A 21363-nucleotide genomic window follows, 5' to 3' on the forward strand; every position below is an offset into this window, starting at 1 on the left:
CCTCTCATCAGAAAATCTTTGCATTTCCTCCATCATATCCTCCTTTTCTGATAACATGTTCTACACTTTGTGGTGCGTCACAGAGACTGGTTGGATGCTACCCCATAGGTGTCTTTTACACAGGGGAAGAAACACTAAAACAAATGAGAATGTTTTGAGAAGGTTTATTTGTACAATAAGAAAACAGAATGCAGCGTAAATATAGAAAATAACATTGGCATTGTTCGATTGATGAGGTGTTGCTGCACTGGATGTGATGAGCGAGTTGAGTTTTATGCCCAGTAGTAGCCTAGGCAATGCCCTGTTATTGGCCTACATTTTCTTCCTGTCATAATTATCTACTTTGATCTCATAGCAATCCCCCTAAAGTACATTATCTAAAATTGCACATAGTGAAGACTGTTTAAAAATGTTTTTTCATGTAAGCCTTTCACAACACAAAGCGAGTCTCCTAGCTCAGCACACTAAATGAGTTGTAAAATCTTTGTAGCCATGTTACTCTGTGATAAAGATTTCTGGGTAATTGTGTGTTTTTAGTCTTTGGGCCTGGTTTAAGAACCACTGATAAAGGAACCTGGTAAAGCAGATTCTTTTCCCTGAAACATCTACCAAGACCAGGTTTATGGTCAATAACACTGCTCAACCCTATCAAAGATCTTTATCATAGGTTAATTTAAAATACAGTAAATTGCCAATAAAAATATATTGTGCATATAATGTTTTTATTAAAACAAACTCCAGTGTACTTTGGTGTGTAAAGAGTTCATCAACACAATGATCATAAATAAACTAGAAACTAGTTTCATATTGTATTTTTTAATGCAATCAGAAACAAACTGAAAGTTGTGTGATTTGAAGTCATCCTTGAACCAAACAGGCTATTACATCAATCTAGAGGCTGTTCAGTTCAATACAACCACAGGTGTAACCATTTCAAACAGAGTATAATTCGCTGAATTAAGCAAAGAAATATCAACATTAATAAAGACAAAAAGGCAAATGACAGAAAACAAACAGTTCTCACACAAGTGCTCACACTGATAGTAACTTAAATTTCACTGACACCTACTAACATAATTTTCCCATCAAGTTCAAAAAGCCTGCTTTAGTCCATAGCAGCATGAATAATTTGAATAGATTTATGTAAAAATATTAGAAACCTCATTATTGATATCCTCAGAACTATAACATTTTTACTGCTATATTGATACAAGAGAATTAAAGAAGTGCTTTCATTGCTACGTATCTTATGTATCTTGCTAAAGAAGCAATATATCAGGCACAAAGCAGCCTGAGTATTTGGTCAAACATGAGTCTACAGACTGTAAGGGTGGTGTGTGAACCTAGCAGTGTATCTGGTGTCTGGGTCAATTTTATCATGTAGGCAGAGATTAATTTGCCCACTATAATATTCATTATTGAGGAGCTTTGTGAAAATGAACATTTTTCTTTTGCAGTGAATGTTCTTCTATTCTATGAGAAATACAAATACATATTCTATGTATGTACTATACTTTTCGAAATCGTAAATTATGAATAGCAGAATTCACTTAGGAATCTCTTACAGTAGTATTAGTAAGGTAGTTTTAGTTTAGGAATTTAATAGCATTGTTGAACTTTGTGACGAACATTTAAGAGAGGAGGATGGGAAGTTACAACTGTCAAGCTCAGGAAGCCGACTTTAGTAAAACCATTTTTGGGAAATATAAGCATTGATGTAGAAGCTTTTCCCTACATTGTGGGAAAAAGGCAAAGGGGCAAACTTAAAGTGAAATTCATCTATGGTTTTTGCAGTGATTTCCATTTGTGTAGCAATGCTGTAAGAATAGTCACAGTAAAATTAAGTGTTTACATTCTCATATTCTATACTTTCAAAACAAAACAAACGGATTAAAGCCAAATTACACAAGCAAAAGCACTCGTGAGTTTAGTAACCTGCAACTGTCAGTGCACAACCAGGACCCCAGGAAGAACAGCTTGTTGCAACCTGTACACATGTCAAACAACATCAATAATTAGCCAAGCAAAAAAGATGAACAGTATGTCATTAAGTTTAGATCACGTAGAAATCCAACTTCTTAACCTCTGCCTTTTGTGTCAGATTTCCATGGAAGAAGAGTTGTTCTTTATTGTCACTTTACAATCTTGGATGAATTACTCATTTGTCTGACATCAATGAAATGCATGGTTTAGAGAGAAGACAAGTCTGTCAGCCCCGTGGAGTAACATGTCCTCTTAAGACACAAGCAGATCATCAGTAGTTACCCTAGGCACAAGTCTGATACACACACAAATGTGTGAGGAGGTCCTGACCTAAACCCTCAAGCCATAACAGACTTGTGTCTAGCAGTAATTTCATCTAACCTGTGAAAGAGTAAACTGCGTCACACAGTGAAAAATTCTGTCCCATTCTGTTCTGACATATTGAGGTCACATAGGTAGTAAGTGGTCATCTCTCTCTTCTGGCTCTTCCGCTAAAGTTTCAGGGGCCACCCCCCTGTAAGCTGGGGATTCCTCTCGATTCCGTGAGCGGCACACAAAGTCACACCCATCCTGTAAGGGAGAGGTAAAGTTTCTTATGAATTTAAAACAAAAACACATCATCTTGAGTGTGTACTGATGTTATTTATCAAGTGGATCATGCTTACTGCTGTCAGGTTGCCAATCTCCACCCAGAAGGCATAATTGGGAAATTGCTCCATCCCTTTGGCTCCAACAATCAGCCGTTGGTAGAGGAAACCTCCAATTAAGTAAACACCCAGAATACTGAACCCACTGAAAGAAGAGAGAATTTATGATCACTGAATATTTATGCTGCAACATTAAGGGGTTTTGTGTCACTACAGACTGTCTTTACGCACATGATGAGTAGTATGGAGCCAGTGCTGAGATTGGACTCAATAGCTGGGCACACCGCACTGGAGTCAAGCTCAAACAAGTAGAAACATTGCTCCCCCCGACTCCTGTCCTCCAGAACCACCTCCAGGTTTCCCTGGAAGTGAGACAGAAGGAGACAAAGGTAAGTGAAAGGTAACACACATTTAGAAAAGGAGACAAGGTGCAAGACTACATGACTTTTGGGAGGAGCATTAGGCTGCGTTCAGACTCCTGTGAGCAGTGTGTGAAAAAAATGTAGTCCGATTATTTATGTCAATGAAACCAGAGAGTTGATCCTGATTGAAATTTTTTAATCAAATTTCACCTTCATAATGGTACCTGAAGCAACGCTCCAGCACCAACGCAGCCCCTTGTATTTTTTTTAATGCAGTGTAATTTTGATCTAAAACAACCAGTAGTTTTGTTTCTCACATCTGGTGATCTAAAAGCCATCTGTATTTCTTTTACCATGTCCTTCTTCCTGTCGCAAGAGATCATAACAATGGCCCTCCTCTTTTCCTTGTTACAGTGATCTTTATATGTGTCGCCATTTCCGTAGATCAACATCACCCAGTCACCTGGAAGGGCAGGGAAAAAAGATACAATACTGAACTAAAGCACCACATGAAAGACTGATTATTCTACAGACTGACTTCAGACTGATTATTCTTATAGTTTGTCTCAAAAACATAATCCTGCAACCTAAGATCCCTGTTTTAGAATGGTTAACAATCCATCACGTCATGCAAAAGTGTCATGTGAGATACCAAAACAAAGTCAGTGTAAATTAGGGTGAAATTCTTGTATTCTGCAGGAACTTACTTCCTCCAATGGCTTGTGTTGCATTATACATGCCAATCACAGTTTGTTTCTTTCCCGTTTCCTTTTTGTCCATTTGAATAAGCCCAGCTCCTGGAACGCCCCCTGCATCGCCACACAACTGGAACACATATCTGTAACTCTCGTCTTCTACTGTAAAGCTGTCAACATGAGAACACATCCCAGTAAAAACTCAACACTGAATGGTGAAGTATTAATAGGCAAAATTCTTCTGTCAAGGCTGGATTACACATTCAATATGTGCTGAGCGATAACAGGCAATCCAAAAACAATCTGCTGTTATATCGCTGACACTGAATATGCAGATACAAAGTAATTTCTTACTTCTTATTGGCGAGTGGCTCTAGTCGCTTGAGGACAGTCCACTCTGACGAAGAGTTAGCGAGCAGTTTACAGCTGTTGACGCTCTCAGCAGCGGACACCCAACTCCCACACAGGACCAGCTGAACCGCCAGGGTCCACACCAGGAAGGGCCTTCCACCGGGACTTCTGAACACCTGGAACAGATGTTACAAGAAAAACTTCATTAACACGCTGACTTTTTCAAAAGAAAGACTGTTATTTTATTTATCACTGAGCAAGCGATTCTCAAATATAATTACTTTCTATTCATTTGACATTAGGGTTAGACAGCATATCATCAGAGACTTCTTTCAATATCGTTTATACTATGGTAGTATAATTATGGTGGTACTATCATCACAATCTGTTTTAGAGCTGAAAGGAATTAATCAAGTGATTAACTGAGCATTTATTTTCATATTAGGTTCAGTTTCAGTCATTTCTCAATCAATAATGCAAAAAATCTGTTGATTCCAGTTTCACAAATTTGATGATTTTCTGCTTTTCTTTGTCATATGATTATGACAAAGAACAAAACAAACAATCTGAATATGCCTCATGAAAACTATAATGGGATGTTTCTGATATTTTAAAATTTTTTAAAAACTTTATTAAAAAAAAGAAAAAAAAGGAATTACTGATTAATCAGTCATCTGAGAAAATAATCAGGATATTAATCACACAGGAAAATAATTGTTAATTGTAAACATAATCCACATAATGAAGTTATGGCATTTTGTGTCAATGTGATATCTTAGTTTGTGAGGTATTTCATATGATTTACGATGCGTTTTATCCGTATCATTCACTTACTATTTCTGATCATTCAAAATTCAATTGCAAGAAGTACTGCTGCTATATTTAATTTATTCCACATTACCATTAATCTTCACATTTGATAATCTTGAACCTGTGAATGTTGGCATTTTTGTCATAAAAATAAATATAAAATATAATATAAATTAAACACTGAATTGCTGATATTATTTCAGCACTAGTTAGAATTACAAATACTCCTACTGACTAGGGCCACAACTAGTCAGTCAGCCAGGTCAGTAATAGTTTTGGCCACAAGATGTCCAAATTAGTTTGTATAATTTGCCACATCCTAGGTTGACCAACAATTCCTGCACCAACAGATATTCATTACTTTCATATGACGTGCAAAATATAAAATCTTAAATGGATTATCAATTATTATATTATGTGTCGATTATTTGATTAATCATCTCATCGCTGCAGCTCTGCTACTGAGTAAAAGTAACATGTGCACTCATTTAAATGCTTCCTGAATTTAAAAAAAAAAAAAAAAATTGGGAGGAAAGTAGCAGCACATTTTTTGGAAAAACTATTTTCAGTGTATTCTACAATATCTAAGTTCAGAACAAATAGAATAAGAACTGTATAAACTGTTCATGTAATTGGAAATTACTTAGTTTTGAAAGTAAACATATGTGTATGTAAAATGTCTGTTCCTCTCAACACGAGGCATTAAGTTTTCCTGAGGAAACGCAGTCAGGTAAAAAAAAAAAAAAAAGAAAAAGAAAAGAAAAGCTGCACAGAGTTCAACTATCAGCTACATCGTGCACCTACCTTCATGACTTCTCCTACTGTGAACAAGTGGGGAAAGCTCCTTTGTCAGTTACAGGTTTACATAAAGGCTGACATGTTTAAAATGTAGCCAGTTGATGATGTAGTGAGCTTCCTCACGCTAACGTCGCTTCCTGGTTGACTTTAAAAGGAATAAAGCTTCTTATTTCGTTATGCAGACGAAAAAAAGTTCATCTGAATGTAGTCAGGAGTCATAGGCTGCACGTTTTTCTGTCCGTGATAATTAACGTGCTCTTCCCAAAAATGTGAGAGATGGATGCCCAAGAGGCTAACAGGCTACAGACAGTAGCGGAGTGCGGAAGTGAAACTAAACATACACATTCACGCGCGCGCATGTGACCGTCCATATGAAGCGCGACCAATGAGCTGCGGCTGAACCCGCACACCCGCATCAGCTGACCCGAGAGCTGCCCAGTTCAATATTAGTGGAGGAATAAAAGTGAAAAGAGAAACTATCTTTTCTGTCTGCTCCATTTCTGTTGAGCACTGCACATCCCGGAACGTGTTACTTTAATGAGATATGCATGTGTTTCATCACTTCGCACATTATTTAACCTTCCACCAAATTCCCTTCTTTTAAATAAAATAGCGGAATATTGGTAAAAACATAATAGGTAACAGGTAAATCACATTCCTTTTTCAGGTCTAGTCATTCTGACCATATTGTGGTGCACGAGGAAAAGGCAACCTATAATAACTGTCAAGATGTTTCACTCCAAGCCACAGACGTCAACCTCATGGCGGCGCTAGAGGAAGGCCCAGAGGCTCACCAAAGTCAGTAAGTCTCATCATTTATACATCTAATAATTGTGAAGATATTTCAACCTGGACAAAAGTGGTGGACTGATTGACCAACTGAAGTTACCATCATAAGAATTATATAATAACTTTCCACATTAACCTTTGATCTAGCTCTTTTGAGGTAGGGGTCCTGGGTGCAAAAGCTTCTTATGTTGTTAAATTGTAGAGCCTCATAATTCAACTTTATGTTAATTTTGGAGGGTGTAATTTGTGGTGTACATTATAATTAAAAATATACAACATTAACATTACTCAGAATAATGCAATACAGGTTAGCAGTGCCACAAACTACAAATGAGGTAACCACCATAACTTTAAAAAGAAGGATAAGAATAACTTTCTATTGGGTTGTTGGTAATAATGTCACCTAGTCATACACTCTTTTATCTTTACTCTCTTTACAACAAGTACCACAATGGAAACAGGACTTTTTGTAATCCATGACATTATACTGTTAGGTTGTGCTGTGATTTAATTTTCTCCGTTCTTAATGTCAACTAAACCAAACTAAACTGCAGCCATGAAGTTGATTCAACACCTCTCTAAAACCCTTTGTAACCAAAACAATACATTATAATCTTCATGAAGGCAGGATTTATTACAAGGCTGTTGTGTTACACTGCATTAGTTTTATTTATTTTACCTGGCGATTGTTGCAGCTGAGTGTATTTTGTCACTGAAATTGCATGATAATATGCAATCACTTATTTAACAAGTGAAATGATGGTGTTACAGTAGAGATATGTACTACTATGTTCCTCAAATATGTTGTTTAATAAAGTGCTCGTGTTGAAAATATTAGTAAGTTAGTAAGTTTCAAATATTTTGGCCTATCAAAACCCTGATGCTTTCATTATAATAGTGCATTAGTGTACCAGCTTATCCAGTATACTGTTACAGTTGAATTCACATTTTTTCGAGTGCCTCAGTAACAACATATGACTATACACAAAGTTTGCTTTCTCTACAGTAGTCTGTATCACATCCCTCAAATTTATCACTATGAATTTAAATACAAGATCACCTTTGCCCTGTTTAGAGTTTGATCTAATTTGCCTGAAACAATGTCCCATTCTTTTAATCATAACGTAAGTTGCATAAAAGAAGTTTAAGATTAAAGATCAAAAACACTCACTCAGTAGCCTTCATGTCTTTTTAAACCCATCCTATTTAGCCGTCATTGTTAGCTTCTTAATTTTAACAGAAATTAAATTCCTTATTTTACTTTAACACCATTATTTTGCAACTTCATGGTTGGTCCACGTAAAGGAAATGAGCAACACATTTTTAGAGGATGTGAATGTGGACAGGCTTCAGCACCAGCAAAGGATAAGGGAATAAAGTTAATAGACGTAAACGCCATTCTTCAGGTGTTGATTCATCTGCATCCCAGCTTCTTGCCCCATTTACCAACAATCTTTGGACTCCTGCACTATCCGACTGAACTGAAAAAACCCTGAACAGTAGAAAACAATGACAATAGGCCAGTGGCTCTAATCGCCATCACTATTAAATACTTTGAAAAGCTGGTTGTGTCTAAGCTTAAAGCAGAAGTAAACTCACAGACTGCGAGAGTGCTATCAAGTTTCTCATCTAGCTCTCAGCAAGACTGTGAATAAGTCTATTTCCCCAAAATATTAAAGTATTCCTTTACTTACCATCCATACACACTCAGATGGGAGTTTAGCATATACTAATGCCTTCACCACAAACTACATGACCATAAAAGTGAATCAACACCGAACACTTTAACCTTCATGGTGGTTTTATTACTTTTATTGTTTTATTAGACTCTTTCAGTTTCAGTTAGGTGACAAACTGGTTAATGAAATGTAAAATAGTAAAATAATCCAGGTTATAAAGGCCTTCATCAAAATGTATACAAATCTAAATAAGAAAGTGTGAAGGTAAAGTGAAGGTAAAGGTGAAGAAAAACCTGGGCAGCACTAATGGGGAGCAACAAAACAGGGAAACAAGTGAATAGGAAAGTGATGATAGTTAGTTGTTACTGTCTTTACCCAGTAATGCTAATGACAAGGAGCCGTGGTACTCCAACCTTTCAGTCTCAGCTGACCTCAGTCGTCAATCAACATAGTAAAGCACTCATTGTCAAACAAATAATTCACAGATCACCACTGTAATACACCCCTCCCTTGGTTTCCTCCTCTCTGATTGCTTAATCTTGGCTTTTCTTTAACAGTTTGTGTTTCCCTGTCTTTCCCCTCTTTACAACCTCTCAAGGGAATGTGGAGAAGTTTTTATAGGCAGAGTGAACTCTCCTCCAGTGTGTGTGTGTGCTCTCAATCCTCACTCTCTCTCTCCCCTCCCCCCACTCTCCTTTAGCTCTTACCTTACCTGGCTGTGTGTTTTGTTCAGACACACCCGGCTACTCCATATCAACCAATCGCTGCTCCAAGACAGACGTACCGAGTAGGTGTACTTCCTGTGTTTCATGAGAGAAGAATGGGGCAGGAGAGAGTTGTGTACTATTATTTTGCCAGGGGGGGTCCACACAGATCCGCGGTCCTGTCGGCGATAGAGGGGAGGGAAATGAAGTAGTGGACACACTTGGCAGACTTTTGTTTGATTTATGGGAGATCTCCATGTTGAGCAGCAGCGACTGAGAGGACAAGACTGAGAGCAGGAGGAGGGGAAAGATAAGTGTCAATCTGTTGAGACTTGTTTGAGAATTTGAGGGAGGAGGGGAGGTGGAGAGAGACTGAGAGAGAGGCAGCAAGACGGAAAGCAAGGAGAGCTCAGGCGTAAACATTCAGTTTTTCACAAGAGTTAAAGTAGTGAGAGAAAAAGAAAAAGGCATTTCAGATTTATCTGAAAAGAAAGAAGCCGTTTCGTCACCTAGACATTGTGAATACATGGAATGAATTCTTATGGGTTGTGCAATCCCATGCTTTTGAGCTGAGCTGGACTGGAGGGAGGGAGGAACGGGGGTGGACTGGATCTCCCCAGGATACCACATTCAGGTGAGTCGCTTTACTATTTTTTCATGCATTTCAGATGAACACTTCTGTAGACTGTTCCTGGTTTGAGAACAGATTTAGATCTGTCTTAGTTGTGGTTTACATGTTACATGCCGTGCCTATGTGTCACAGGCCCTTGCTTTCTGAAAGACTTCTTTTGGTATGCTGTGCTTTGCAGGTCTGTGCTGCATTCTTAGATAACTGTAAGAGGGTGTCACCTTTTCTCTAGCCTTCTCCCTATTCTACTGTAAAGTTTCTAGATTCAGTCTTAAAGAATCATGTGGCTTTTAGCTTGGAATTACAACTGTGGCTATTTGGTGTGTTTTCAGAGGCAGCAGTAACATTACTGGAATAAACAGTAGTTTTCCAGGCAATTCATGTTCAGCTCTGTGAAATTAACTAAGTATTCAAGTTTGATTTTGTTTAATGTGACCTGCATTTTAGTGATTTGTCCCTGAAAATGCCTTGACTGTTACTGACCCATTTCTAAACTGATGACTGTTACTGTCTTCCAGGTTCTCCATATTATGGTACAATGGGGACCAAAAGGCCCAGCTGCACCCTCTTTGACACTTTATCTAACATAAACACGTCTGACCGCAAGCTTCAGCCAGGTGGAAAAATCTCCAGGGATCCAAGTCCCAGGCCAGCGATGACCGCCCAGTCGGAGCGAGAGAGAGACAGCAGCCGAGAGGAAGACTGGAGGAGGGAAAGAGAAATGGAGAAAATGAGAGACAAGACGAGATACAAAGATGTGGACCCACGAGAGAGACATGAAAGAGCTACTGCACCCAGGGTGAGAGAGGGAGAAAGAGAGTGGAGGGAGAGAGAAAGGAGGCAAGAAGACGACAGAAGCAGAAACTGGCGGCCAGTGTCGACTCTAGAGAGCGGCGCCGACAGAGAGGTTGAAAGGGGAATGAAGAAAGGCGACACATTTCCCAGAATGAGAAAAAGCAGCGCAGAACGTAACAGAAGAGTGATGTCCAACACAGAGATTGATGAAGAAAAAGGAGAAAGGAGGCCGAGGGATAGGCCGAGGCGACCAGAGGCATATGACTGGGAGAGAGAGAGAGGGAAGGCAGGGCAGAGAGAGAGGTACAGAGAGACAGAAAGGGATGAGATCCGAAGCAGGGGAAAGGAAGAGGGGAAAAAAAGGGGAGGACGAATGGTAGAAGATGAGAAATTGCGACAGAGGGAAAGATATCAGGAGTCTGATGCTTTTCAAGACAGGGGGAGAGAAGTGGGTGATTCATGGGATAGAAGAGAAAGAAGAGAAAAACCAAGGCCTAACATGGGCGAGAGGGAGGCCACAATGCCATCCCCACACAGGCGAAGAGACAGAGAGATCTACTCAGATAGGAAGGAGAGGGAAGAGGTTGGGAGGAGAGAGGGAAGGAGGGACACCAGGAGTGAAGGAGACAGTGATGAGAGAGAGTTTAGGAGGGAAAGAGTGAGGGACAGAGAGGGGGAGGAGTTGATATATCAACACAGCAGAAGTGAGGGGGACGACATGGGCAAGAGAGATCAAAATAGGCAGGGGTATAGGGAGGAGGACAGGCAGAGATACAGGGACAGGGACAGAGAGCGAGAAGTGGATAGATCCAGGAGGAGGGGAGTGGAGAAAGATAGGGAGAGGTACAGAGAGGCTGAAAGGAGAACAGCAAGGGAGGCAGAGAGGGAGGGAGGGAGGCGGAAGGAGAGTGGGGGAGACTTGAGAGCGTGGTCAAATGACAGGAGGGAGGGTGACAGGTACAAAGAGTACGAGCAGAGGGGAAACAAGGAAAGAAAGGAAAGAGAGGCTGATCGTAGGTGGGATGATACAACAGGCAGAAGCAGCCGATCCCTGAACAGGACAGCTCCAAGGGTGCCACCACGATCCCAGAGCAGTGGAGAGTGGAGCAGCGACGTGGACAGTGAGACGAGATATAGAAGAGGTAAAGACAGTTATGAGGAGCGGGAATCCGGGAGAGAGAGAACCACTGAGAGCAAAAGAGACGCAGAGGAACAGAGAGATCGAGAGAGAGCTGCTGAAAGAAGTCAAAGGGAGCAAAAGAGGGGTGACAGACAAGAGAGAGATAGAGGAAAAATGACAGGCAGCGTGCCAGGGCAGAGAAGGATGTGGTTAGAGCCGCAGAGGGGTAAGAATAGTAAGGAAGAATTTCTAGACAGAGACAAACATACAAGACGGAAAGAGAGGAGGAGAGAAGAAGAGAGGAGTATGGAGTCAGAGGCTGAATGGGGAAGAGAAGGACAGCCAGTAAAAGAGGAACCAAACGAGAGGTACTTGGACCAAAGCGGTTACAGACAAAGACATGCTGGGAGAAATGAGTACAGGGGAAACATGGAGAGGGAGACAGAGGGCGTAAGTGTACATGTAGATGAGGTCTGGAGAGAGACAGATAAGAGAGGGAAGACACATCTGTCTGACAGCAGCGGTGGCATAGAGGGAAGCCGGCAGAGAGATGCAGAGGGAGAGAACATGACAGATAATACAGAGGAGAGTGACAGAGAGGAAGAGGGTGGGATCAATTATTTGGCCGGCTCCGAGAAAGAAGGAGGAAGTACGTCGGGGTGGAAGCAAGAGAGAGACAGTATGCTGTCGGTAGAGGACGGCTTTGTGACCGTGTCCAGTGGCGGAGACGAGGAGGAGGAGAGAGACGAAGAGGGAGATGAGGAGTTTGAGGACTGTCAGGAGTTCTTGGAAGGTGGAGTTGCGTATGACGACTCCTCACATGTTGGCTTCAAGGGGTGTGAGGGAGATGAGGAGAGGGAAAGGACAGGGGGCAAGGAGGAGGCGGTTGATGAGGAGGAACAAGAGAAGGAAAAGCAGACGCAGTACATCTTCTATGTGACTGGACAAACTTTGCCCAAGTCAAAACCGGACGATGTGTCACCATCACAAGTTGAACCGATGCGAGGTGTGGAAAGAGATAATGCAAATTTAAAAAGTTCTCATCACTGTAGCGATGATGTCACACAGCGACCTATGGATGACCTGCATCTGACACTGAGTAGAAATGATGAATACCTGATCATCAACAACCAGAACACAAAAGGCCAAAGTGAGCATGACACACCAAGGGAGGAGAGGGTCACTGTAGGAGAAACAGCTGAAGCAGATGTCAGTCACGGAGCGTCTTCAGAGCTTCAAGGCACAGAGACTGGAGAGGGAATGAAGAGCAAAGCGGAGCACCCATATGATGAAATAGGATCGGTTAAAAGGGACTCACAGACTGAAAGACTCCTCGTAGAGTGGAGAGAGAAAAATAAAGAACTGGCTGAAAGAAGAATGGAGCAACCTCCTCTGGGCCTGAGGAATCCCTATGCTGATGTTTGTTCTCAGGCTGATTTGGAACAAATTCAACCCATCTTGGATGGGATAAACACCGGAGTAATGAGTCCAGAAGAGGTGGAAGCCATTCGAATCCGACTGAGTGGAGCGTGGAGCATGTCCGAGGAGACCAAGCGGCATTCCCAAGCCCCCCACCTAAAATGGGCCAAAAATGTGGTCCGCGAGATCCTGGGACACTCGGAGGAACAGACTGTTGATGAACCAAACTCGGAGGAACAAGGAGGCCACGTGGTCAACCAGTCCGAGATGACGATCCAGGACGACAAACAGCAGGAGGAGGTTTCACAGGGGACCGGAGAGATTGCTGGCGTTAAGTTGACAAGGATCGAACGGCACTCCGAGCCAGAGCTGGAGGACGAAGAGCCGCTGGTGGTGGAGGGACTGAGAGGTATGGGGCAGAGCCAAGCTGACATGCATGCTGACCAGTTCACAGCTATGCATGGTGACACACCCACACACACTCACGCTGACACACTGTTAGACACAGAAGGGAAGGAGGATCACAATACGGACAAAGAGACTGAGCCTCCTGGTCGCCTTCAGTTAGAAAAGGTGGATACAGAGGTTGAAGTTACTCAAGAGGGAGGCGATATGGTCACGTTATCAGAAATAGAGAAAGAAGTGAGCGGAGAAGAAGAAGTGGAGATGTATTTATCTGTGAGCAACACGCTGTACAAGCCTAACAGCTGCCCCATTCTTAATTATGAATCTGATGCTGACCTCCTCACGCCCTCCAGAGAGGGTGAGAGCCAGGAGGAGGAAGACAGAATGGGTGAGAGTGAAGAGGAAAGGCAGGGAGAGGAGCCTGAGGAGAGGGGTGCCGCAGTGGAGGAGGGAAACGCAAGAGTGGGAGAAGAAATAGAAGTGGAAAGCAGAGAGGGAGAGGAGGTGGCAGAGAGGCAAATAGAAGGAGGGACTCTGACGAGCACCTGCAGTTTCCGAGATTTGGGTCCTGAGGCTCGAATACGAAGGAGGGGAATCCGTAAAACCACTGAAAGAAGAAGAAATGGAGAGCTTGTAGAAGAGGAAGAAGAGGAAGGTGTTGGAAGGGATCGCAGAACCAGAATATTCTCTACAACAGGTAAAGACAGATGATTGAGGATGGAAACACTGGTTATCCGCTCAAATCAGTCCCAATGTTTCCAAAAGGGCACACGATTACCTCACCTCTTCTCTGACTCTCAGCTAGAATTTCTGTCTTTTTCGTCAATCAGCATTACTGATTATTTAATCATTTAATCAGTGTGATTTTCTCGTCCTCTACTCACTTCCTCTGCTTAGTGTTTTTGAGTTTCTCACATCATTTTGTTGATACATCAAACACAAATCTGAGGCAGACATCTGTCAGTAGATATCAGTGCACTGATGTCAACACATTGCATTGCTTTTAAGTGGAACTTGCGTCATGGGTGTTGTGGTTACAGGTAGTGGGTGGGGAGAAGGGGAGGTGGAAGGAGCATGAGCTAAAAGGCTTGGGTTGATACTGGTCTGAGACATAAGACGAGACACAGGGCTACAAAGTTAACTAACTATTATTTTTTTTATTTATTACTTATTTATTTGATTGTTTTTTTTGTATTTTGTTTACATTCATTTGAGTGGTATGCTGTTGTATAACGTTTCGACGAATGGATACTTTTTCATTCCAGATGATGAAGATGATCGCAGCAAAAGCTGGGGAGAAGTGGAGCTGAGGTGAGTGAAGCAGTCACACACAATATGATCCGTAAGATTGAGATGCATGTTAAATTATAATTGTGGCCAGGACCTATCCACGTCTTTCACATATTTAAATATTTACTTCGCTTCCCTGATCTTTAAAAACTGTCAAGGTTTAGTTCTATAATATATATATTCTATAATGCTTAAGTTCTGTAATGTCAGTAAAGGTCACTGCAATTTTGAATCACTCAATAAAATCCTATACTCGCACATTCAATGCAAACGTTCCACATTAAAAAGCAGCTTTTGACAGTTTTGTTCAACATGTTTAACACTATCTTCACAGTTAAAAATAAATTGTTGTTGTGACTCTTTATTGGCACTGTAGGAATGTTTTGGACACAATCGAAAGAAGGAAAAGGAATTCAAGGTTTTTCAGTGAGTATATCTCTTCCCTCTTTATTTCTGCTTAATCCTGGTCATGCACTTTACAAGTACTACATGAACTTAATCATCTTCATTCATGCCTATTTTCAAAATGTATTGCATGCTGCATATGACTTCTTTTACAAGTGATTTAATTGAAATGATTTTAAAAAAACCCAAAAACAAATCACTGACAGTTTTGTTCTACAGTAATTATTAAGACTGATTATAAGGAAGGGCTGTGTAGGCGATAGAGATGCGTCTTCAGATCGTATCTTCTTTTGCTGTGGCCAGGAAAGGCATGACGCGGTTTAAAATTTCCCTTCAATGTGTGTGATTCATCTGTGTTTGAATACAGCCTCACTAGCAGTTTATCTCTTACGCAATACACCTTGGCTGAAGTTAAATGAAAAACAAAAATGAAAGGGAATCTATGTACAGTTTGCTGTTGGCTCACGCTGTTTAAAAATGATCTTTTAAACAATCTAATATGGCATCTGCTCTCTGAACCTATCATTCACATGGATATTGCGAGAAATGGGGCAGGCCTGCATGTGTGTGCATATGTGCTGTGTATCTGTGTGTCTGTGGAAGCCACAGACAGGTTTCTGCAAGTATTCACATCTCCCACCTTGAGGGAAAAACAGCTGCTGCTGTGACTTTGCATTCCAACAAGTATGTGTAAAAGGAATTTCAAATGCAAACAGCTCGCCTTGGCTAACTCTGTTCCTGTCTCTGTCTATCTTCTTTCCTTTGCTTCCTGTATTTTTCAACTTTCTTTTTCTCTTTATCCCTTTTCTCTGTCTTTCTGTCTGTCTTTGTCTGTTTCACTTCCTTTCCTCCTACCAGATGCTGCCCAGCTCTACCAGCAGTACAGTGAGGCGGCACAGAACTTTGAGATCCTCCGTCAGTCTCGCTCTGATGTGCTGTCTGTGTGCGAGGACAGTACCTCCTCTCCTGCTCCCTCGCCTCCTCCTGCCCGCAGACCTCTACCTCCCATACCTCCTGTCCCACACCCCCACTCCTTGGCCCACACCGGCTCTATCACCAGTATCAAAAGCTTGCCTCTTCCTGAGCCCCCCAAGAGTGAAGGCAGGCCTTCCTCTCCACGTCTATCCATCTCGCTCACACAGTCGTCCACACTGTGGCGTGACCTGCCGGGGGTCAGGAACAGCGGTGAGCTGGAGGAGCTCACGGAGGACCAGAGGCGACTGCAAGAGGTATCACATTGTCTTACTGCAAAAAAATGAGAGTCTAGTCACCGTTTGATGGCATGAAATTCCTCATACAGCATGTATGAGGAATCCCCCTGATTTTCATCAAAGCAAAATTGTTGTGCAAGTAACTTTCCAGTGACTACAGTGCAAACCTCCACACAGAGCTTTTTTTTTATGTTACTTGATATCTATCTATCTAATCAAAATCACACATTGGCACTTCTTTGGAAACTTACTGGCTCAACATTAATGCCTCAGTGAAATTCAGGATAATACCCTTGGGCATTTACATGCATGACAGTTGTTTTCCTTTCCTCCTATGGCTTTACTTCCTGATTCAGTTTATATCTATGGTAAAGATTAAGCAATGTAAGACTTGCGCAGTCTGAAGGTTTGCATTTCATTCACTGAAAAGTTTCTGTTTTTCCAATAATGAAATTTAGGAGATTCCACTGTGATGGTTATCTTTCACATTCACTGCAGCTTTACACATCTCATTTCTATGAAATACATTTTTGAGGCATTTAGAGTAAACTTCAGCAGTTATGGTTTTAGTGATTCACCTCCTTGTTTTCCACTTTCAACTGACCAGACTGCTTTGGGGCGTAGCTTCTCATCAATAGCTACACTATTGTTACATTTGATGGTGGCTTTTGGGAAATTGCGTGACTGACATGAATCACCATCTTACTGTTATTGCTTCATACCTCAAACTACTCAAATCACGCAAAATATTCATACTTGCAACATCCCAGAATAACCCTACCATCAATATATATTTTTTTTTGGCAGAGGAGCGTCTCTTTCCAGAAGCAAGATTGCATAAACATGTTGCGATCCTCTGCTACTGTAGGTGTTTACTCGTAAACTTTAGACGGGTGTCGTACCTGGAACACTTCCACTCATTGTGAAATCGTGCTCCTCTGTTAGTCATGTCTTGTCAAAGTGCCCTGGCTTCTTGAGAAAGGACAACTCCTTGCTTATTAGCTATAGTTGTTTCTCAATGTTTCTGATGTATTTCTCTATTTTGTGTGTTTTTTTTTTTTCTTAGGTGAGATTTGAAGTACTTACCTCAGAGGCCTCCTACTGCCGGAGTTTGGACATTGTTGTTGAGCACTTTGTCAAGTCAAAACAGCTGGGGGCGCTGCTGACCACTCAAGATAGAAACTGGCTGTTTTCCCGGCTGGCCGATGTCCGTGCCATCAGCCACAGGTGAGAGATGTTTTTGCTTGGTTATGCCCCTCAGGCGAAATCATTCAGATCAGACATGAATGAGTCATGCTCAGACATGTATGTGCTGTGCAGATTCGTTCTCACAAATCTGTGGGGGAAATAAACTTAACAGTTCTTTATGGTTTTCGTTTCAGTTTTTTGTCAAAGCTGGAGGAGAGGGTGGAATCGGACATTGTGCACTTCGCCGTGTGTGATATCATCGCTCGACACTGTCAGCGCTTCAGAATGGTTTATGTGCCGTACCTCACCAACCAGTCCTATCAGGATGCAACCTACCAGAGACTCATGTAAGCCATCCACTCCAGCTTTTGTATTTTCTCAGTTGGAAGTTCATTTTTGTTAGAGGCTTGGTAATGGATCCAGTGAGAACCACAGCAGGACCATATACTCTCTCTGAAACAAATACTTATCCAATTTCCAGCAGTGAATGTGATTCCCATTTCATAAAAAAAACAAAAACAAACTGTCTATGCATTCAAATTCTCTTTTCCTTTCAGGAATGAGAATCCCGGGTTCAAGCGGATTGTGGAGAAATTAGAGAGGAGTCCTGTTTGTCAGAGACTCCCTCTTCGTTCCTTCCTTGTCCTTCCTTTTCAAAGGATCACAAGAATAAAGCTGTTGGTCCAGGTGTGTGTGTGTGTGTACATGCTCTGTGAAATGTCAAAGGTTGATGGTTCACAACATGTTCAGTCCTGTACCTTTTTTATCCACTCTTGACACTCACACACTGTTTCTGTCCAGAACATCGTGAAGAGAACAACTCCAGGGACTGCGGAGGCGCTGCAGGCCATCAAAGCTTTGAAACTTCTGGAGAAGGTACAGTAGGAGCCCCTTTTTTCATACATTACCGTACAGTAATATTTTAATTTTGTTGTAAAATATCCTGGTTAGATTTGACTCCTTGATGATTTTTGTTTCTTTCATTCATTTCTCCTTCAGCTGATTCAAGAGAGTAATGACAGCATCTCTCAGATGAAAAGCATCGAGTCCTTGGTCTCTCTTAGTGCTAAGGTGGACTTTGATTGCAGGGTGAGTAACGACTACCAGGGATAAAGGGAGAAAATCAGTGGGATCACATTGTGATGATATGACCATGCCATGTTACTGGTTTACACATTTCTTTACAAAAAGGTTTTACTGACATATAATTTAATACATCATGACATTGAGTTAGACCAGTGTGAACAATTGGTGATCAAATATACGACACATGTAAAACTGATCATGAGATGTGGTTGAAAAGTCCAGAAAAAGTTAGTGACACTCAAAATAAATGATATGTTAACATGATTGTCTCTCTCTCTTTCTTTATGTGTGTGTGTGTTACAGACTCTCCCTCTGATCAGTCAGTCTCGGAGGTTGGTGCGAGAAGGAGCGGTCACTGAGCTGATGGATTTCTCTCTGAAAGAGACAGAGAGGAGCGTTTACTTGCACCTATTCAATGACTACTTGCTACTTTCACTACAAAAAGAGTGAGTCAACGGGCATGTTGTTCTGTAATGTTAGAATGATCCATCGCCAGCTGATGTTTACCATTTGCTACATCACAGTTCTTACTTCGACCGTCTCATTTCTCCTTTGTGCTCTCGCTGTCTGCTGTTTCCAGAGGGGGAAGATTCACAGTAATTGACCACTCACCTATATCAGACCTGCGTGTAGAGAACTGCCGCGTCAAACTTCATTCGTTACAGAAGAACCTGTTCCGGCTCCACATGTTCCAGAAATCCCTGCTGCTAAGGACTGACACACAGTAAGAGACTGAGACAAATGGCAGGCGATGTCTGTGGTGGTTGTTACATCACATAAAGTAGAAAAAGTGGGAGGGGATATACCCATCTTTGCTTTTTTTTCCCCTTCAGGAGTGATAAGCTACGTTGGATATCTGCTCTATCCCAGCCACATCCTGAAATAGATTTTTCTGCAGCTCAAGGTAAACTATTGATCCTTTAGTTTAGATGTTGCAAAGCGCTGAACACTAAAATGAATATTGAACACTAAAATAAAATGGCAGATTGTATAATTCACCAGGTAAAAAACAGGGGCTGATATAAAAGCCACATTTATGTCACATCCTGCAGTTTACATGAGTGGGCAGATGGAGAAAAAAAAAACGTTCACCTCATCCTGTGAGTTGTAATTACGAAATAGGGTATTTCTGAAAGCCATAAAATCCCCCAATTTGTAGAAAGAAGTGTCATCAAACTAGTGCCATCATCACATACAGTGCAATATAAATAAAATCAAATGTCAAGTGTTAACACTAATACAATCTGACCAATCTGCAAGAACATGGAGTGTGAATGGAGTGTAATGTACAATAGGCAGTGAAATAGTTAATATAAAATAGAAGAAATACCAAACTGACATGAGAGGTCTGTAGAACCAGAATCTCTTCTCAGACTTGTTATTTTAACCCTCTCACTCCTTGAGGATACAATATTCTGCTGAGTCACCACTGTAGCGGTTGCTAGGGAAACACCTATTTATCTGAGTTGCTCATCCCTGCTATCAGCATATTTCCAACTACACACTGGTACAATAGTGTACCTGTCTCTATACTCGCTAGCTAATCTTGAATGATAACTGATTTCCTACGTCTGGCCTTTAAGAATTTGCAGGTCAAGATAATCTGTTTCTCTTCTCCACCACTCTGTGGACTTATGATTTAATGAATGTACTATTTCTTTCTAACTACAAGCAATATACTTTATTGAGTATATATTGAATACATATCAGACCAAGTACCGATTACACAAACATCACAGATTCCTTCAACAAAGGCCCTGCACAGTCACACAGGTGTTTTCAGTTACCCGGGCTGATTAGACATGTTGTCAGGTGGAGCTGTGAATTACATGATGTCAACTAATATAAGAATGGCAAAAGGTTTAATTAGGCAACATGTGAAAACACCTGTGAACTGCAGGTGGTTAGGGGCATTACAAAAGTAGATTTACTGTCTGAGCGTTGCAGAATTTGTTGTAATGACCTTTTGACCTATTTATGACTGTATTTGACTGCTTTCTTCTCCTTGCTGTGCAGATTTTCCACAGATGCAGTGTATTCGAGCTTTTGTTGCCCAGCAGCCTGATGAGTTGTCCTTAGAGAAAGCTGATGTCATTCTAGTACACCAACAAAGCAGTGACCGTAAGTTCATCACATTACCTTTTCCATCATCATCACCCTTACATGAAGAGGCATTCACCTATCCACAGTTTGATTGTTGCACAGAAAAAGTATTTGATTCCTTAATGTTGGACTCTTTCTTTTTCACAGATTGGGTGGAGGGGACCAGACTGTCTGATCGACATCATGGATGGGTGCCCAATTCCCATTTGGAAACCATAAGCAACTCTAAAATCCGACAACGCAACCTGTCAGATGCGCTCAGACTTACAACTGCCACAGCTGCTGTTTGATCAGGATACTCAAGAGTGGGACTAAACAGAGGAATGCACAGTAAAGATATTGCTGTCTGCTTCAAACTTCTGGAAACTGGACAATGGACATTCAGTGAACCAAGAGTGCAGCTGCTGAAATGCTGTAAGAATGCATCTCCATGTAGCATAACCTGGAACAAATATAATGCCATAGAGCAATGGATGAACTGCTGAGGCCTAACTGAAAGACATGAACGGTGTTGTGACTGTGTTAACAGTCGTCTATGTAATAACTTTGTGTGTAACATAAAATAATCAATGGACAGGTGTTTTTACAAAGGGATATTGTCTTTTTCCATTTCATTTTCCTTTTTATTTTTGGAAAATTATTTGTGTATACTGAACAGAATCTAATAGATAATTTTATGATGCATGTCTATTGAAAATTGGGCCCCTGCATGCAGGAGAGCTGACGGAAATAACGCAAAATGCACAATTCAAAGATGTACAGAGCTTTGTAGGTTACACATTCAGGACATTTCAATAAACTCAGAATGGTGGAATAAGAATCACTGTTGAATATAAGCATGCCTCGTTGTGAATGAGCTGTGATCATATATAGAAATAACTGTGACAACTTGTCA

At 41.2% G+C, this 21363-nt stretch overlaps 2 protein-coding genes across 4 annotated transcripts; one reads left to right on the forward strand and one right to left on the reverse strand.

Moving 5' to 3' along the window:
* Nucleotides 1–797: 797 nt before the first annotated feature.
* On the reverse strand, nucleotides 798–5977 carry m6pr (mannose-6-phosphate receptor (cation dependent)). The gene is made up of 7 exons (XM_056380328.1): nucleotides 5653–5977; nucleotides 4042–4214; nucleotides 3700–3857; nucleotides 3346–3455; nucleotides 2862–2992; nucleotides 2649–2775; nucleotides 798–2553 (listed from the first exon to the last, which is right to left on the reverse strand). Exons 1-7 carry the CDS (start codon nucleotides 5656–5658, stop codon nucleotides 2431–2433), a joined length of 828 nt encoding a protein of 275 aa, XP_056236303.1. The 5' UTR covers nucleotides 5659–5977; the 3' UTR covers nucleotides 798–2430.
* A 217-nt stretch (nucleotides 5978–6194) lies between these two features.
* arhgef5 (Rho guanine nucleotide exchange factor (GEF) 5) lies at nucleotides 6195–21304 on the forward strand. Of its 3 annotated transcripts, none has more exons than XM_056380169.1 (16): nucleotides 6195–6448; nucleotides 8815–9452; nucleotides 9965–13882; nucleotides 14451–14496; nucleotides 14852–14901; nucleotides 15739–16109; nucleotides 17158–17318; nucleotides 17474–17626; nucleotides 17837–17966; nucleotides 18081–18155; nucleotides 18279–18368; nucleotides 18669–18811; nucleotides 18946–19089; nucleotides 19199–19269; nucleotides 20382–20486; nucleotides 20616–21304. In XM_056380169.1, the coding sequence occupies exons 3-16, from the start codon at nucleotides 9985–9987 to the stop codon at nucleotides 20756–20758; spliced, it is 5580 nt and encodes a 1859-aa protein (XP_056236144.1). In that variant the 5' UTR covers nucleotides 6195–6448; nucleotides 8815–9452; nucleotides 9965–9984; the 3' UTR covers nucleotides 20759–21304. The 3 variants fall into 3 exon arrangements, with proteins under 3 accessions (XP_056236144.1, XP_056236146.1, XP_056236145.1); XM_056380171.1 differs by having other exon boundaries at nucleotides 6202–6448; nucleotides 9965–13189; XM_056380170.1 differs by lacking the exon at nucleotides 6195–6448 and having other exon boundaries at nucleotides 8665–9452.
* Nucleotides 21305–21363: the final 59 nt, after the last annotated feature.

Source organism: Seriola aureovittata, chromosome 7, assembly GCF_021018895.1.
Source record: "Seriola aureovittata isolate HTS-2021-v1 ecotype China chromosome 7, ASM2101889v1, whole genome shotgun sequence".
Lineage (NCBI taxonomy): Eukaryota > Metazoa > Chordata > Actinopteri > Carangiformes > Carangidae > Seriola > Seriola aureovittata.

Bases quoted from the DNA above. Each gene is read 5' to 3' on its own strand.
- m6pr (XM_056380328.1), bottom strand. The intron at 3,456-3,699 runs GTAAGTTCCTGC...CTGCCCTTCCAG, and splicing joins AACACAAGCCATTGGAGGAA to GTGACTGGGTGATGTTGATC. The intron at 2,993-3,345 runs GTAAAAGAAATA...TCTCACTTCCAG, and splicing joins GCGACAGGAAGAAGGACATG to GGAAACCTGGAGGTGGTTCT.
- arhgef5 (XM_056380169.1), top strand. From the start codon at position 9,985: ATGGGGACCAAAAGGCCCAGCTGCACCCTCTTTGACACTTTATCTAAC. The intron at 17,319-17,473 runs GTGAGAGATGTT...TTTTCGTTTCAG, and splicing joins GTCCGTGCCATCAGCCACAG to TTTTTTGTCAAAGCTGGAGG. The intron at 18,156-18,278 runs GTACAGTAGGAG...TTTCTCCTTCAG, and splicing joins CTTTGAAACTTCTGGAGAAG to CTGATTCAAGAGAGTAATGA.